Source organism: Sminthopsis crassicaudata, chromosome 3 (genome assembly GCF_048593235.1).
Source record: "Sminthopsis crassicaudata isolate SCR6 chromosome 3, ASM4859323v1, whole genome shotgun sequence".
NCBI lineage: Eukaryota > Metazoa > Chordata > Mammalia > Dasyuromorphia > Dasyuridae > Sminthopsis > Sminthopsis crassicaudata.
Genome location: NC_133619.1, coordinates 117,192,647 through 117,209,811, shown reverse-complemented (window position 1 = coordinate 117,209,811; position 17,165 = coordinate 117,192,647). Strand labels below are relative to the sequence as shown.

At 36.6% G+C, this 17,165-nt stretch overlaps 1 protein-coding gene and 1 long non-coding RNA gene across 11 annotated transcripts in view; one reads left to right on the top strand and one right to left on the bottom strand.

Annotated features, from left to right (window-relative positions):
• The window catches only part of KLF12 (KLF transcription factor 12), a 536,656-nt gene extending 527,083 nt beyond the window's left edge, over positions 1–9,573 (top strand). For all 9 annotated transcript variants that reach the window (XM_074299257.1, XM_074299253.1, XM_074299256.1 and 6 more), the window contains one exon: positions 813–9,573. In XM_074299257.1, the coding sequence (XP_074155358.1) occupies positions 813–994 (182 nt within the window). In that variant the 3' untranslated portion in view covers positions 995–9,573. The remainder of the gene's footprint in view (positions 1–812) is intronic.
• Positions 9,293–16,266, bottom strand: LOC141560683 (uncharacterized). Of its 2 annotated transcripts, none has more exons than XR_012487781.1 (4): positions 15,730–16,266; positions 15,358–15,421; positions 14,401–14,459; positions 9,293–9,379 (listed from the first exon to the last, which is right to left on the bottom strand). It is a non-coding gene; the product is annotated as an uncharacterized LOC141560683 (long non-coding RNA). The 2 variants fall into 2 exon arrangements; XR_012487782.1 differs by lacking the exon at positions 9,293–9,379 and adding an exon at positions 10,534–13,081.
• Between the last annotated feature and the right edge of the window lie 899 nt (positions 16,267–17,165).

Sequence of the window (17,165 nt, the reverse complement as noted above, 5' to 3'; positions counted from 1 at the left end):
ACAATAGCTACCAAGTGTAGAGTACTTATTTTGTCAGGCACTATGCAAATGTTACCTCATTTGCTCCTTATAGCAACCCTGGGAATAGCCCATTTTACAGATGAGGAGACTGAGACAGAGCTTGGTTAAGTGACTTGCCCAACCCTGGGAGGTAGGTGCTGTCATCATCCCCATTTTACAGATGAGGAAACTGAGGCAGAGCTTAGTTAAGTGACTTGCCCAGGATCACATAGCAAATACGTATCGGAGGTCAATGGATCTATTCATGACTACCTCTTTGAAGTGGAAGTTAAAAAAGATCCAAGACTTTGGATTCTAAAGACTGAGGCAAATTTTTTAAATTGTTAATGTAAATAGTTTCATCCTCAAAAAAAAGTTAGGCTGTATCCATTTTCCTAGTTTCAAGGTGTTTTGTGAATTGTAAAGTGTCATGTGAAATGAATGAATATATTATTTATTGTATTTGTTTTATTAATTATTATTGTGTTATTTATTAGTTATTCATATTGAGGATGGTAGGTTTTTTTAAAGTTTACTTTTTTTTTCATTCCTGCGCATGTGCATACAAATAGTTTGGCTATAGCTATGCTTCGGCTCAGGGCCAATCACGTGACTGGAGCCAGGTCAGCATGCTTCAGTTCCCCGGATGGGTGTGGGCCACGGTGCTGGAGTGGACGTCAAGCGGTCTTGGGAGGTGGGGGAAACAGTCTGCCGGTAGGAGTCGTCCCCTCGTGATTTGCCGGTTGCATTGTGGCTTCATTTCCTCAAGCACCACAGATACATCATTTTTGTGTGTGTTTTGTTTTCCGCAGGAGAAAAACCCTACAAATGCACCTGGGAAGGCTGCACCTGGAAGTTCGCACGCTCGGACGAACTGACGAGGCATTACCGTAAACACACGGGAGTGAAGCCATTCAAGTGCGCGGACTGTGACCGTAGCTTCTCGCGGTCAGATCACTTGGCGCTGCACCGTCGGAGGCACATGCTGGTTTGAGGCGTGCGGCCTGTCCCGACGCAGAGCGTAAGAGCTGGCTCTCTTAGCCACACCCCCTTCAGCAGGGCTGAATCCCCGTCACAGTGTTAACCCGGAAGGCGTCGCCACCCCCGATGTCTGACCCCGAGCCGGAAGCCGACATGGGACTTTTCTCCACCCTCGGAAGGTAACCCCACCATCGCTGCCCGAGCGGCGTTCTCATGCTGGCCCAGGAGATGAGAGACTCAGATGCGTGAAGAGACAGGCATTGTTTTCCATGCTGTGTCCTCTACTGTTTAACAGATGTTTGTAGCGTAAACATTTTCTCAGCTGTCAGACATTTTCTTATCGATATTTTAAAAATCAGTTCCCGCAAATTGATGGCAAAGAGCAAGACCTTTTTAACTCGGATTATTACCCCCCTCCTCCCCGCCCCCTTTTTTTGGATCACCATTTAAATCATGTAGAAAAACAGGCCCCATTTCCGTTTCCGGCAAGCTGCATGAAAATAGAGGAGAAGAATCTATTGGAGAGGTTCCATACTGAGAATCGAGGGGCGCTCCAGCAGACTTTGGCGGTAGTGATGGTGGCGCTTAGAGATCGCACGAAACCATTGCCATTATGCAATGTCATTACGCCAGGCCCTTAAGGAAGCGACGTAATCTCATTTGTTCCTTGTTGTTCATTCTTTGTTATATTTTGATTTATTTTGTCCATCTGCTAAAAAAAAAAAAAAAAAAAAAAAAATAGGGGACAAACTGTTTCATTTGAGGCCCGGTCCACGTGTCTGCTCCGACACGTTGTATAGGAAGAGCCTTTCTTTAAAAAAAAAAAAAAAAAAATGGCTGCCCCGATTCCAAGTGCAGTTTCCCGCCCCCCAGGTATCATCTCTTCCAGCCCCTAGTATTTTATTACAAGGAATCAGGAAAAGAAACTCTCTTAGACACACTGGCACCGAGGTACAAGGTGTGGCTGTCCGAGCAAAGTCAGTGAACATGAAAAATCAGACAAAGCGGGCAAGAAAAGAATGCGCCTCTTGAGGAGAAAAGCAATAATGAATAAAAGGACTTTCCTACAATAACGCCACTGAGGACTCACATTACCAATTTTCATACTTACTAAAAGAATTGTTCAAACACACACACAGGCCCACAGACACAGCTTTTCCGTCGTGTTACTTTTCTAATGTTGAGGTAACCTTTGGGTCGCTGGCTGTCCTGCTCAGCTGATTTCTTCATGATTTAGAATTTGTTTGGTGGCTGGAAAGCCAAGGCAGGTACAGAGGGGAAGGAGTCTCCACCTTCCTTACCAGGTCAGCTCTCCTTGGAATAAAGGAGTGGAAAGAGGATGCTCCCAGAGGAAAAAGTGAAATGGTGCTAGTTTCTACTCTTGGAAAGCAGCAGCAGCAGAGCCTGTTAGCTCTTCTCCACAGGTTTTTGTTTTTTAAACTATATTTGGTTTAAATGGCTTTTACAGGTATGCTCCATCCAGACTTTCGGCATCAAGGATTAGAAAAAAAAAAAAAAATTACTTTTCCTTCTAATTTTCCCTCCCCTCCCCCCAAAAGTATGAATTTATCTGTAATGAATCAAGTCTATGATAAATAAAGCAATATGTTGCCAACAAACATCCTTTTAAAAAGAATAGTTTCCTCTCTTTCACTAAGAGCTGGGGTTTTCCTCCCCCATCTCCATAAGGTAAAAGGAGTTTGGTGAGTTATTTTTATTTGTTCAAGTTTTTTATAGCTTAAGCTATAAAGGGTCTCCAGAAAGACCTTTGCAATATATTTTAATTATGAAAACTTGGATTCGGGAAAGGCACAAATTAACCTCACAATGCTCCTAGCTCGTTTTTAAGTGTTTGAACAGTCTGAAATAACTTGGGTTACTGAAGTAGCCTTGTTTGGGATTATCTTTAAATCTCTATAATCTTGTTCTGAAAGGGGACTGTTGAAGCAGGAACTGGGGACATTGAATGAAACAAGTGAGATTTGTCTCTGATAGTATTAAAAGTATTTGAAATAACATTCAAATAATAGTGTAACAGTTTTCAGGTTAAAAGCTTAGTATAAATCTATGCTCTACATTGTCTGCCAGTTTTTCAGTAGAAAAATTGAGCAACTCCAAACCACCTCAGACGAGAGCTGCAGCCTTGTGGTGGGCGTTCCCTCCTAGGAAGTTTTTCTGTCCATTACTGTGTGCAACACCTCCCCCCCACATCACCCCTCCCCCATTTCTTCACGTCTGTGTCTATTCTTAATGGGAAATAATTGGCAATTTGGATGAATGGCTACTAACCAAGAGAACAGAGGGTAAGGAAACGTACATTCACACCTCCCTTGCTGCCACTGTCCCACATCCTCACCTCCCAAAGTGTCAACTGACTTCAATTGATGGCTGCTCTTCCCAGAAGGGTCCATCTATCTTCCCCAAGTGACTATTAGGTGGGTATAAGATACATAAAAGCAATAAGCCCAGTATTTAGGAGTCCCTTGATAATAGAGCTAAATTTAGATTCAACCCAGATCTAAATGAAGTCTTCTCTTATACAATTGGAAAGGGGGAGCTAGAAGAGACAATTTCTTCACCCCCAGCAAGTGAAAGCCAGCCCTGAACAGTAAGCTAAAAGATAAGGCCTGTTACTATTCACCCTTCTCCTTATTAACATATCATTACATCCAGTAGTTTGTTTTACTTTTTTTTTTTTTTAATGGAATCAAGCACAAATAAAGAAATGTATCACTTTACTAATGTTTAGATTGAAACCTAGGAACTAGAATTTATTTGGGGCAATCTAGGTGCATAGCAACTTATTAACCTTAGTGAGCTTTCTGAATTCGTTATGGGTATTTTGTTGCCACAAAAATGAAAGGCAGAGTGATTTTGAATGGAAGAATTTGTCTTCATTTCCCCTCTCCCCCAAACAGAGGAATGGAAAGGTCTCCCTTTTCTCTTGACACACTTTTCCTACTTCTGTTATTGGCACAATACACAGTGAATGACAGAGAGAAAAGATGGAGCTCTAGGAAACTTCATGGTCTTCCTCACTGAAGCCAGTTTTACTTTAAGTGTTGGAGCTAGGTGTACACACATGGATGGAGGTGACCTTCCCCACTCTTTCCTTAATTATCTGAGCCTCGGCCCCTTTGCATGCCTTTAAATCTCCAGAACTTCAGTGGGAATTACAGAAGTGTCAAGGTGAAGGAGTTCAATTTTTTACATTTTACTAGACCCTCTCATCTTCTTTTCTTTATTGAGGAAAGGTTTGCTTTTTTTGTCCCGTTTTGCTTTCATCCCCCTTCAGGTGCACACAAATCTTGGATCCTCCTTGTAACTTGCAACAAGTTCCCTGAAGGCTATTAAGACGGAAATCTTGAAAGGTGTACACCCCAAAGCTTAGGCAGCCATGTCTGGCAGCAGTTTTAGGAAACACTATAGAACAGTTGTTTTCAAAAGCAGTTGAATAACAATAAGGTAAACCACACCATTTTTTTTTTAAACAAGGGCACTTTTTTATTCACTTTAAAGTTTAAGTAAAAGGTAGATAGGAAGATGATTGTCTGCAAAAGAACTTACGAAATGCCAGTGTTTACAAGTGCCAGCTTCCAGATGATTAGAAAGATCATTTATCTTGGTTGAAAAAGTCTAAGAGTCAGTAGCTTTTGGGGAGAAAAACACACTCACAATAACTTAGTGTTCTGTTTTTTAATAGAATAATTAAAAAACTTTAAATTGCCATTTCTTTGATAAATCAAAGCTATTCTGCACTTTGAAATCAACTCATTACAATGACAATTTCGACAGGGATAAAGATGCAGTACTCTTTATTATGCTTACCAAAGGTGCAATTGAATAAATCTGGTAAGTAGAGGCCTTGGATTGTATTGTGTGCTCCTATTAATCATGGTTTCAGCTGCTTAAAAATGTGGCTGCAATTCTGGTGTTTAAGGTAGCTTACGATTTAAAAGTGTGAGGGGGGCAGAGTTAACCAGTATTAAGAATACCAGCATTCATATTGTAGGGTGGGTTACATTCTGATGGCAAGGGACTAAAAATGAGGTGATTTTTGAATGGACTGATGTTCATTTCTCATGGTCCAGTCTCAGAATTTTGTCCCATAATAATTCTTGTAAATTTAGCATGTAAAGTGTACTTTCTTACTAAATCTTTATGGGAAGAAAATCTATCTCCCTTGGTTTGATGGGGATTAGCGCATACAATATGATAACATCCCTTTCCAACATGATTTATTTATTTTTGTGTATGTAGAGGCCGATGAGCTCCATCTCCTCATTCTGTTATCAGCATCACCATGCCTGCCTCTCTGTATAAATACCCCTAATAAATACACATGAATATACTTTTCTATACATGTAGCCAGCAGCATATCCATATATTCATGGATACATATTCTTACATGATAGCCAACCAAGAAAAAAAAAAAGATTTTTAAAGGAAGATTTTGTAATACTCCATGCTGTCTGGGGGGGAAAAATTATTTACCTTACTAGGAAATCAGCTTCTATTGCTGTATATGACTTTGCCTGCATTTTATAGCTTACAAATGTACATAACAAATTAAAACTGCTATATTTTCACAGTTTCATTATAGAATGATGTGTATGTTTAGCAGCTCATGCCCATTGGTACTTTAAATATGTTAAATATTGAACAATTTCAATAGAAATTCAATTTTTAGTAAGAAAATTAAATATAAGGACACTGCATCTTTTAAAAATAGAATGAAGTATTTTACTGTACTTGTAACAGTCTGAATATTCTGTAATATATGTGATAGTGGAAAAGTATTTTCAAACCCACAATTTTACACAGATTGTAAATAGTTTAGTGAAGTATGTTGGAGGGGAAGCTTCTAGTTTTCATCGCACACACACACACACACACACACACACACACACACACACACACTATTCAGATATGCCTTGTAAATCTTCCACACAATTAGCCATATTACTATAGAGTCTCAATTGTTCTACTTTGTCAGAACACGTTGAGCGTGTAGAGTTGAGAGTGGCCACTTGTTTTGGTTTGTCTAGGACAGCTTCAGATACAATGAAGTCATTTGAAGTCCCTGGAAACTGATTCCAAACTCAAAATGCCTTTGTCTGAATAGGAGAAAACAGCTGCTTGGGAGTATTCTAGTGTTTAAAATGTGCTCAAGAGAGAAGCAGACAATTGTTTTATTTTCTCGGGTATCTCACTCCCTCTGCCAAAATGTTCCTTGGACAAAAGATTCTACAGTTCCAACAGGTGGTCACTCTTGGGTAATTCCAAAGGGAGTTTTTATTCTGTTAGGTATAGCTGCGTGTTAACAGAAGCTATGTGATGGGAGTAGCAGCGAGAATCCCCATTTCCTGGTGACAGAGATACTGTTTTCAGAAATGAATTAAAACCTGAAAGTGCCTGTCCACATACATACATTGTAATTGATGGAATGTTCTATGTTTTTCACACAGCAATAATAATGCTGCTTCATTAGACTAGCACTTATTTCCCCAAATATAATTGAAAAATCTAAATTTCAGTAAATCTGTTCATTTCTCTGATTCCCCTCAAAACCCTTTATTTTATCCTTATCATCCCAACTTTTATATGTCATTTACTTTAAGTGAAATGCTATTATTCATACAAAGGGAGAATGCAGATTTATTCAAAAAAGTCCACAATATGCAATAGCAGTTCCAAATCACAGCTTGTTGTGTTGTGTTGTGTTTTTTTTTTGTTTGTTTGTTTTTTTTTACTCTGAACTCATAAAGGATTTCATACACAGTATTCTCTGAGAGGAAGAACCTTGATAGCCAATAAAAATAAGCATTACTAGACACTTCAACTGGTAAGACATATTATTAAATGTAAAGTTTTGTTGTGTTTTTTTTTTTCCCAATTTCACTTGTTTTCTCATTTCAGTAGTATCTTCCATTGAACAAAATCTATTATCATTCCTATAGGAAAAGTAGTGGAGTACTTAGAATATTTAAGGATGTCATCCTATCCCGAAGCCAAGGTTTGCAGAGCAGTCTGAAAATTACCATATTTACTTGCATCATTTCCCCCATTTCCCCATTCCCAGATATTTCACTTCAAAACTGTGGAGTCATGGTTGGAATTAGAGAATGATGTGATTTGGACAATGTAAGCCCTGTTAGCACCTCTGTTCCACATTGTAAATGCTGGCAAAACATTGTTCTTGTTAGTACAAATTATATTCTTCAGAGCTGAAGAAGATCTGAGCCTTGATGAAGTGTGAACAGGGGTTAAGCTTTTGTAAATCAAGTTTTAAGTCAACCCAAATCATGTATTAAGCGCTTCCTAGAATCTTTGGAGGTATAGAACTAGAGCAATGGACACCAAAAGAAACTCCTGATGAGGAAAGGATCTTGTATTTCCTTCACAAAATTCTTAATCTCTTTAAAGAAAAATCTTCTGGATGTAGAAAAGTGAAAAATGCTGTCATGCTGATCATGCATTTATCTTGTCAATATGTGGCATCTACCCTAAAATCCAGGCATCTCACTAAAGGTTTACCTCTTTTTTCCAGAATGTTTGGTATTGTTCTGACAAGCTTGTGTCTCCACAGGCACAAAATCAAAGACATGAGTTCCATCATTCAGGCCATAATAAGATATTTACTTGACTTTCTGTTGGCATTTGATCCTGCACAATCTAGCAAGTTGCTTGAATCTCTTCTTCACTTTTTTTCAAATAGTTTTTATATCAATTCAGATCAGTCTTTTTTTCAAAGATGGAGTTTATTCTTCTAAATGTTCACCTCATTGTAGTTAGTAGAGACTCCCAAGAATTACTTGTCTAGTGGTGAATGGAGAGGGAGAATGCTTGTATAATGAACATGGATTCGAAAGTGATCATTCTTTTTCAGCATTCCCATTTTACAGCAGAGTCACTTAAGATGTTAAATAGTTTTTGAACATGAATTGTTGCTTATGCTAACAATCACCATGCATTTGAATTAAGACAAATTCTATTTTTCTTTATCCTATCAAATAACATGTGAAATTCTGACAGTATCGATCCATTGATGTACTAATAGACTGAAAACATTCAGAACAGTCATTTCTTTTTCTGTTTTAGTAATCAAGTTTCCTAAATTATGATCTTTCTTCCTATTACACTTGGGGGTCAGGTGAGGAGGAAGAGGAGAGAAAAAGGAGAGAGAGAGAGAGAGAGAGAGAGAGAGAGAGAGAGAGAGAGAGAGAGAGAGAGAGAGAGAGAGAGAGAGAGAGAGAGAGAGAGAATTTTTGAGAAACCAGCATAAACAAACTCAAACACCCTTCTATGTTGAAAGGCAACATTCTGCAGATTGGCTCTACTATAAGTGGTCATCATTCACTATTAGTTAGGTTTCACAAGCAATAATTTTTCTAAACATGAAAACCACAAACCTAAATAAACTGAAAAATGAGTTGTAGAAAGAATCACATCAGGACTTTCTCATTCTCGTTTTCATCACCAGGTGTTTAAAATGTGCATAAAACAACAGACTTTGCACTAAGTGTGAGGATGTAGAACAAGTGATTTCCTATGTGAATTGATTAGTTGCTGTTAGCAATGACCGGTCCAAGACTTTTCAAAAATTGTGTTTGTGGGGAGAGGCACATTTTAAATCAAGAAGTATCCAGTAATCTGTGAAGAAGGATTTTATGGCTATGAGAATACAAAATCTTCAATTCCTCCTTCTTCTTCTTCCGTGATCCAAAAGAGATAGCCTAAAACATGAAGGAAAATTTTACATCCTGACCTTGAATTATTTGGTTTCTGTAACAGAATTTGTATACTCTTCTGTTTGTAATGATGTTCATACAACTTTCTTAAACTTTAATGCATTGCATAGGTAATGTTGAACTGGGGCACTGGTGCCTATATTCAAGGCTCTTTCCTATGACATGTTTGTTCACAGTTTGTCACATTGAAAACTTAAAAGAAAAAAAAAATCACCATCCAAAGGGAAGGTGACTGTGAAAAAAATCCTTTGTATTTCTTTCTTCCACATCTGCGTGGAACCTATTATAATCACATCACAAAGCAGCTCACTGAAGGAAGTGACAGAAGAATTTACAAAACCAGCTTGAAAAACATTGTGTTAGTTATCTATTATATCACATTGGATCATAATATATAATTATATGTATTATGACATGTCCATTTGGGATTTAAAAAAAAAAAAAAAGAAACCAGCAAATTCATGTTTGTCCATAGCCAAAAGCCTCCTCCAAACTGTGTTGTGAAGAGATCAGACAAGACCACCTTTACGATACTCACCTGCCACTTAAAGACAACTTAGTTATAATTAGTAGTAGTCTAGACACTGCTCTTAGTGGGGGGGAAGGGATCAATTCAGAAGTCATATTCTTTTGAACAATTCTCTCAGCTGTATTTGAAGAAACAAGACAAAAAAACAAACAAACATGATCATTGGCCAAATCAAGCAGGCGTTTCACCCTCCCCACCTACCCCTTAACATTTAGCTCATTACTTTAGTGCATATGGTAACTGGGTCATAAGAGCTTTCTGTGTAAAAAAAAAAAAAATCTTTAAAAAAAACAAACAAAAAAAAAAAAAACATAGTTTGAAAATTTTCATTCTAGGATTGGAGCCTCTGAACAAGGAATTGAAAAGATGCACAGCACCTGAATCACTTTGCTGGGATGTAGAGAAAAACTTTTTCTCAAAGCCCATTAAAAAGATGGCCCCATATCAAAGGATAAAATTCCCCTGTGAGACTAGAAAGCAAATGTATTAATTCTTTGAATCTTCTTTTGTTTTCTGTTCAGAGGGTTTTTAATTGCAAAGAAATTTATTTCTTAAAAGCTCATCTAAAGATCTAATTTCCCAATAGTTTCCTCTGCATTTATATACTATGTAGTGTTTAGACAACACCTGTTATAAGTTTATTAATATTATGTAAGTGTTGTTCTTGTATTTATGTATAGTGTATGTATTGTAAATATACTCAGAGCTTTTTTTTCCTTTTACTGTAAAATGGTGATTTTGCCCTATGATAATGTAAAGGGAGACCCTCCTAATGAAATTCTGTCAGAGGATGATTATTCCAGTCTATTCTCAGAGATTTAAATGAACAAGTGTTATCGTTTTTAATGGTGTCTCAGACATATTCTGTTGGTGCATTGCTTTTCTGTATTCAACTTTCCTATGAATTGAGCTGTGAACTGAAATAGAATTTAACCCTTTAAATGTATGCATTTGTATAATTATCTGAATGAAGGCATGAAGGTTAAATAAAGCATTTTGTATGGAACAAAACTCCCTAATTATTACTGTGGATGACTCAGACACTCTGGAAAGCATAGTTATTAACTATTATAATTAAACCTTTGTTATGAAACCCTTGACCATTTGTGTATATAGTAATTGAAAAAAACAAAACAAAACAAAGCAGGATTTGCACCAGAAAATTAACTTCTCTTTTGTTTCAGAATGAAAAATGCACAAAGGATCCCAACATCTTCACATATTTTCTATGATGATTGGAACGAAAAAGAAAATTAGTCTAGAAATGCTGTGATGAGAAAAGTACTACATCTTTCCAGGGTAGTAGAAATGGATCCAAATGAAACATACTCTCAGGTTTAATGTACTGAACAATAAATGCAAAACCTCTTGACTAGGAATGAGAACTTGTGGGAACATGTGAGAATATAGCCATTAAAAATTAATCAGTTGTCTAAACAGTGTAATAATTTTCAGAAAAAGACCTCAGAAAAAGTTTCAGAATTTTCAGCTCTATTTTATTTATATGACTAAAATGAATTTTACCTATGCATGTTTTACTATGCAAGGAATCAAACTTAGCTCTAAGAATAAATAAGCAGAGAAAGATCGCAATCTCTGCCCTCAAATCAACTTGTTTATGTCTAGAAAGGGGAGGTAGATAATATGTTCACAGATAATCATAACATTCAGATCAATTCTGATGGGCATGGCTCTCTTCAACAGTGAGATTATTCAGACTAGCTCCAATGATCTTGTGATAAAGAGAGCCATCTACTCCCAGAGACAGAGGACTGGGGACTAAATGTGGTTCACAACATACCATTTTCACTCTTTTTGTGGTTGTTTGCTTGCATTTTATTTTTTTTTCTCATTTTTTTTCCTGTTTGATTTTATTTTTCTTGTGCAGCAAGATAATTGTATAAATATGTATGCATATATTAGATTTAATATAAAAATAATTATACCATTCAGAATACTTAAGAGTAGCGTAAACATTAAAGACATGGGAGGAGACAGAACCAGAGAAGAGTAATAAGTACTACTTCTGATGACAATACTACATAAATGAGTATCTAAATTTATACATGCAATAATTAATGAAACAGCATTGAGTGCTTACTATGAGTAAAGCACTTAAATAAGTACCAAGGAAGCAAACAGAAAAGCAAGGCAATTTCTGTTCTCCAGGAGTTCACATTCTAATGAGGTAGACAATACTTATAGAAGATTTTACCTGCGAGTCAGATGAAAAGAATTAGTGATTCTTAAGGTACAGCAGCAAAGCAGATAGTACATCTTTCTTATTCTAATTTTATTAATTTACTAATAATTATAATTATAACATTACATAAAAAAATATAAATGACATTTATATATGATAAATTATACTTAGATGTCATTAATATTTTATGAATAATCAGTAATAAAATTATATTCTAATTTTGATGTTTACTATGTAACAGTGATAAGGATGTTGATGACAGGAACTGTGGCTGCTGAGGAAAACGGTGCTGTACCCCCAGAAATGTTTGTCAGGAACATCTCTGTAACAATTGATTATTGATAATGATATCTTTGGGAAATGAGCTACTCTTTCCAAGGCTGAGTCTGAGGATGGGGAGGAAGGAGTTTGACTTACTCTAATCACTTTTTGCTGACCAGTTCTAATCACTTCCAATTGAACCTAGTATCTTGATTTGGATGTATTGAAAATGGATTTCTGTGACCTGCACTTTAGAAGTTCTTTCAGAGAGATTTCTTCCTGCCAAAACAAAGTCAACATAACAGGCAAGACTGTCCAGTGGACTACTTCTTGGCTTGTCAGATATTCAGAACCCTATTTGAGTTCTGCAAGTAAACATCAAAATTATTTACTAAGTAACTTCTCTTACAGCAGATAGAATGAAACCAGTGTTTTCAACCAGAAATCATTACTGCTATTACTAGTTTGAAATGCAGAAGAAAAAGTAGTAATTCCTTCTTCATTTTAACTTTTCTTTCCCTTCCCCCCTAGATGGCAAATAATTCAATATATGTTAAACACATGTAATTTTTCTATACATATTTCCACAATTATCTTGCTATACAAGAAAAATCAGATCAAAAAGGGAAAAAAAGAGAAAAAACAAAATGTAAGCAACAACAAGAGTGAAAATACTATTTTGTGATCCATATTCAGTCCCCATAGTGCATGCAGATGCTCTCTTTGGATACAGATGGCTCTTTCCATCACAAGACTATTGGAATTGGTCTGAATTATCTCATTGTTGGAAAGAGTTAACATCCGTCAGAATTGATCATCATATAGTCTTGTTGTTGCCATCTACAATATCCTGGTTCTGCTCATTTCACTTAGAATCGGTTCATGTAAGTCTCTCCGGGCCTCTCTGAAATCACCCTGCTGATTGTTTCTTACTGAACAATAATATTCTGTAACATCCATATACCATAGCCATTCTTCAACTGATGGACATCAACTCAGTTTCCAGTTTCTTGCCACTGCAAAAAGGGCTACCACAAACATTTTTGCACATGTGGGTCCTTTTTCCTATCTTGAGGTAAGAGTAATCTATCACATCTCTATAACATTTTACAAAGAACTTATCAGAAATCTGACATCAGTACTCAGTGGGTACATCGGTAGCCTTGAGTGATTTAAGTGGTCTTTTGAGGTCATTAGGCAGTTAGAACATGCTAATTCAATATGTAATATATTCTCCATCACTGGGGATCTTCAAGTAGAGGCTCTAGGATCACTTGTCAAATATTTTAGATGGAATTTCTGCTATTGCTGATACAGATGACCAGCGAAGCCATTTCAAACTTTCAAGTTATGTATCTGTAATAGAAAGTGAGGGATTCATGTTAGGTGGAGAACTCAATATTTGAAATTTTAAGTGACAATGCTTTCCACTAGACCATTCCACCTGTGTTCAGAGATTTCAACTCAGGACATATTCGATATATTTAACCAATCCCCCCAAAATTGAAGAGGTAATTATTCAGCATATGCACATGCCACATCCATTTTTGGATCAAAGAAAGATATTTAAGTAGAAAGACATCACTTAAAACTAGGGAAATATGGAAAACTTCATGGTTTGGTTGACATCTAAGCCAACTCAAACACCTCAAAGATACACTTATTGTAGATATATTATCTTGGACTTGGGTTGGGTTCGGAATTAAATGGGAAGAGGAGAGTACGCTAGAATACTCTTAGAAAAATACAAAGTTTTTTGATAACCCTAAACATTTTTCTGAAACAAAAGCCTACTTTTTGTTATACAACTGCTTTTTCACACTTATTAAATGCTTGTTGATTGAGCAATCTATAACATGTATTAGATAAGGAATTATGAAAGAGTTTCGGGGAGAGACAGTTTGTTGATTGTTAAATAAGGAATTTTGAAAGAGGATAGGTGATTAAGAGTGGTTCTATAATTTTCCTAGGATGGGAATGGAAACTCCCCTTGAGTAAAGGATATGATTGGAAAAATAAGCAAAAAAATTGAGTTGATCATGAGATAAGAGCAAGGAATTATCAATGAAGAAGTTTTATGTTTATTCACAACATCAGGAAAAAGCAAGAAAGAGCCCTAACACATAAAAAGACCTCTTTTCTGATGAATATATGGGAAGAAGTGGAAAAGGAGCATTTATGATAGTCAGATGAGTAGTTTTGCAACATAGAAGGAAATATCTATCACTGAGATCACAGATCTACTTGATTATTCAAATGTAATGGAAAGAATTCACATCACTGAGGTCACAAATCTACTTGATTATTTGAATGTAATGAACAAAATTTCCAACAATTAGTGCTGTTCAAAAGTAGGATGGGCTACCTTAGGGGACAATGAGTTCTTTATCATTGTAAGGGGTAGGGGTAGGAGAAGGTGGCTGTTCATTAGATTTCCTTTTCAGGTGTGAGTAGACTAGTTGACTTCTGAAGTCCCTTCCAAGTCTGAGACTGTGTGATATTCAGCAATAGATGGGATTATTATTTCCATAAATTCTTTGGATTATACTTTTTTTTTTCATTTTATGACTATAGAAACAGTTTCATCTCTTCACTTAAAGCAGCACAAAATAATGGTTAGTGTTATTGTACTTAGAGTCAAGAAACTGAGGTTCAAATTAGACTTGGATACTTACTAGCTGTAAGGCCCCGAGCAAGCCATTAAACTCTGAGAGCTTCAGTTATCCTCAGTTTCCTATGGGTATGAGTGAGTGGGTGTGAGCAGGTACTTATCACCATATTTATACTACATATCAAACAAGTCTATTGTGAGAAAAATGCTTTATAAATGTAAAAGTATTAGTAATTATCAATTTAAATATCGACTACTTCATTGCTCTCCCATTGAATAAGATCTGTGAAATGTTAACATTTCACAACAGTGGTTAAATTATAGGAACAACAATGTGATTTTGCTTGGAAAACACTGAGGTTTTACCAAGCCAACAAACTACGTAAAATATAGGACTAGAAAAAAAGTTATGCTTCTTAAAAAATGGCTTGTGTCCCAAATAGCATTGGTGATTTTATTACTATATAATATGTTGTCCTCCCTCCAAAGATGCTGCTGTTCCCTTCCATACAATAAGCCCTTTGTCCTTCCTTAGTGTTCTCTCTGGATTTAATATTTTTCTTTCCCAGTGGTGCAATAAACATCTTTCATCACTTCCTGTTTAGACTAAGTCCTACTCCAATGAACACCTACTCTTACCCTGTTTCTCAAAACTTATATTTTTTTCTATGCATCAGCAACTTTTTAATGTTCTTTTTTCGTTTAGTAGGACTCAGTATTTTAGGACTCAGTATAGTAGGACTCAGTTAATTTATATTTAATTTAAAATATAAATTAACATAACTTAGAATAACTAACAAAATCCATGTATAATGAGTAGTTTTCCATAAACCAATGGGAAGCTAATGCCTTCATCAATTAAATGAGAGGAAATCTAGAACTTTAAGGATTGCTGAATATAAGGAAACTAGCAGAGATGTTCAAGGAGTAACATTTCTACTTGCTACTTACACCTAATTTGCCCGATACTATTTCTTTGTTTCCCAATCAATAATGCAAAAATGTCTAATGTGTTACATACTTGGTCTGAATTCCTGAAAGCAACTTCAGGACTAGTGATGTGTCAATGATCTCCAATGGAAGACCTAGAAAAAAAAATTTTGTTCACTTTGAGGTACCTGTAAGATTCTCACTTTCTCATGGGTCTCTTACACTCTGAGCTTATTAACAGACCAAATTCCTTGCTTTACTTGTGGACTTCATGAGTTATATTATAGATAGATAGATAGATATAGCTATACATATATATATATATATATATATATATATATATATATATTTCTCTATATATTTTATATAGTATATATATCGATATGCATATATATATATATATATATTTACATATTGATCATCCTTAGGATCTCTAAAACTGTTAAGCCACAATAGTCCTTACCTGTAGCGAGCTGTCGTCTCCAGAAGCTGCTGGATCGCTCTCTGGGAAGAGATCTGCTGTGTCTACTCAAATCTCTCAGACAGATTCTTCTTCCTGTAACGAACCGTTGTCTCCAGGCAGTTGCTGTTAACTCTTGTCCAAAGAAGTGACTTCCCTTCCTGCAGAGAGCCCCGTCAAGCCTGATGCAATGCAGAGTCTTCCTTCTTGAATCCTGGCTCTGAATCTCCTCCAGCTCTTATCCTTCTCCAGGCCGATCTGCTCTCCAGGCCCAATATTGTGTCTTTTATCCTCCCAGAGAATGGGCGTGGGATAATGCAAGGGCTTCTGGGAAGAACCACCCCAGCCAATGAGCTTGCCCCCTCTATCAAGTCAACCTGAGTTCTCACCTTGTAATTGTCCAGAAAACCTGAATTCTCACCTTGTCACTGTCCAGACAACCTGAGTTCTCACTTAGTAATCCTAACATCTCCCCCTTTCTTTTGATTTAGAACATAGGACAGTCATGACCTTGAAACATAAATCCATCAATATGGGAAGTATTACAGATAATTACATAAATGACCTTGAAACATAAATCCATCAATATGGGAAGTATTACAGATAATTACATAAATTACATAAGCACATAGTAACATAGTAACATAACACATGCTAGAAGTATATAACATAATCATAAATTGAAAATTTATAAATGTCCATAAGTCCATTGTCCATTAGTCTCATCTTGTGTGAGGAAGTCCAATGATTCCTGCTGGTTTTAAAGTTCTTTAACAGTCTTCTTATTATCCATGCTCTTTCAGTGTCAGATGTTTCTTAGATCTTCTCCTTTATTTTGAGGTCTTTCTCTTTTTCTGTCTCTCTCTGATGGATAAGGCGAATATGACTCGTTGGCACCCATCTGATTCCTTCTTCATCTGTTTTCTTCTGTCTGTTAAAATACTAGCAAACCCTCTCTCCCAGGCAGTTAACCTATCTAATTTTCTTCTATTTACCACTTTCTAAATCTCTTCTCATCATCTGGCAATTACATTGAAATTGTTCGCACTGGATACAGCCCTGTTGGTTTAAAAGGCCTGTATTCTCCCCAAGTGTAATCCATTTTTGCAATCTGATTGCCTTTTGGCTCACTTATCAGGTAATCCCTTTCTGCCATGTGATTGCTTTTCTGCTGGTTGATTAAATCAGAGTCCTGGCCTTCTAAAGGTTCTTTGGATGTAACATCAGCTGCCATCATGCCCCAAGTCTTTTTTGCCTGGGGCCCTGGACCTGGGCCCCTCATCCCATTTCCCTGAATTATTCTACACTCTGATGCCCAATGGAGTCCTCTGTTGCATTTTGGACATGGGGTTTTAGGTCTTCTTTCACCCTGTCTTCTCACTGTATCTCCATACCTACACTGAGCTCTTAGATGCCCAATTTTTCCACATTGAAAACAT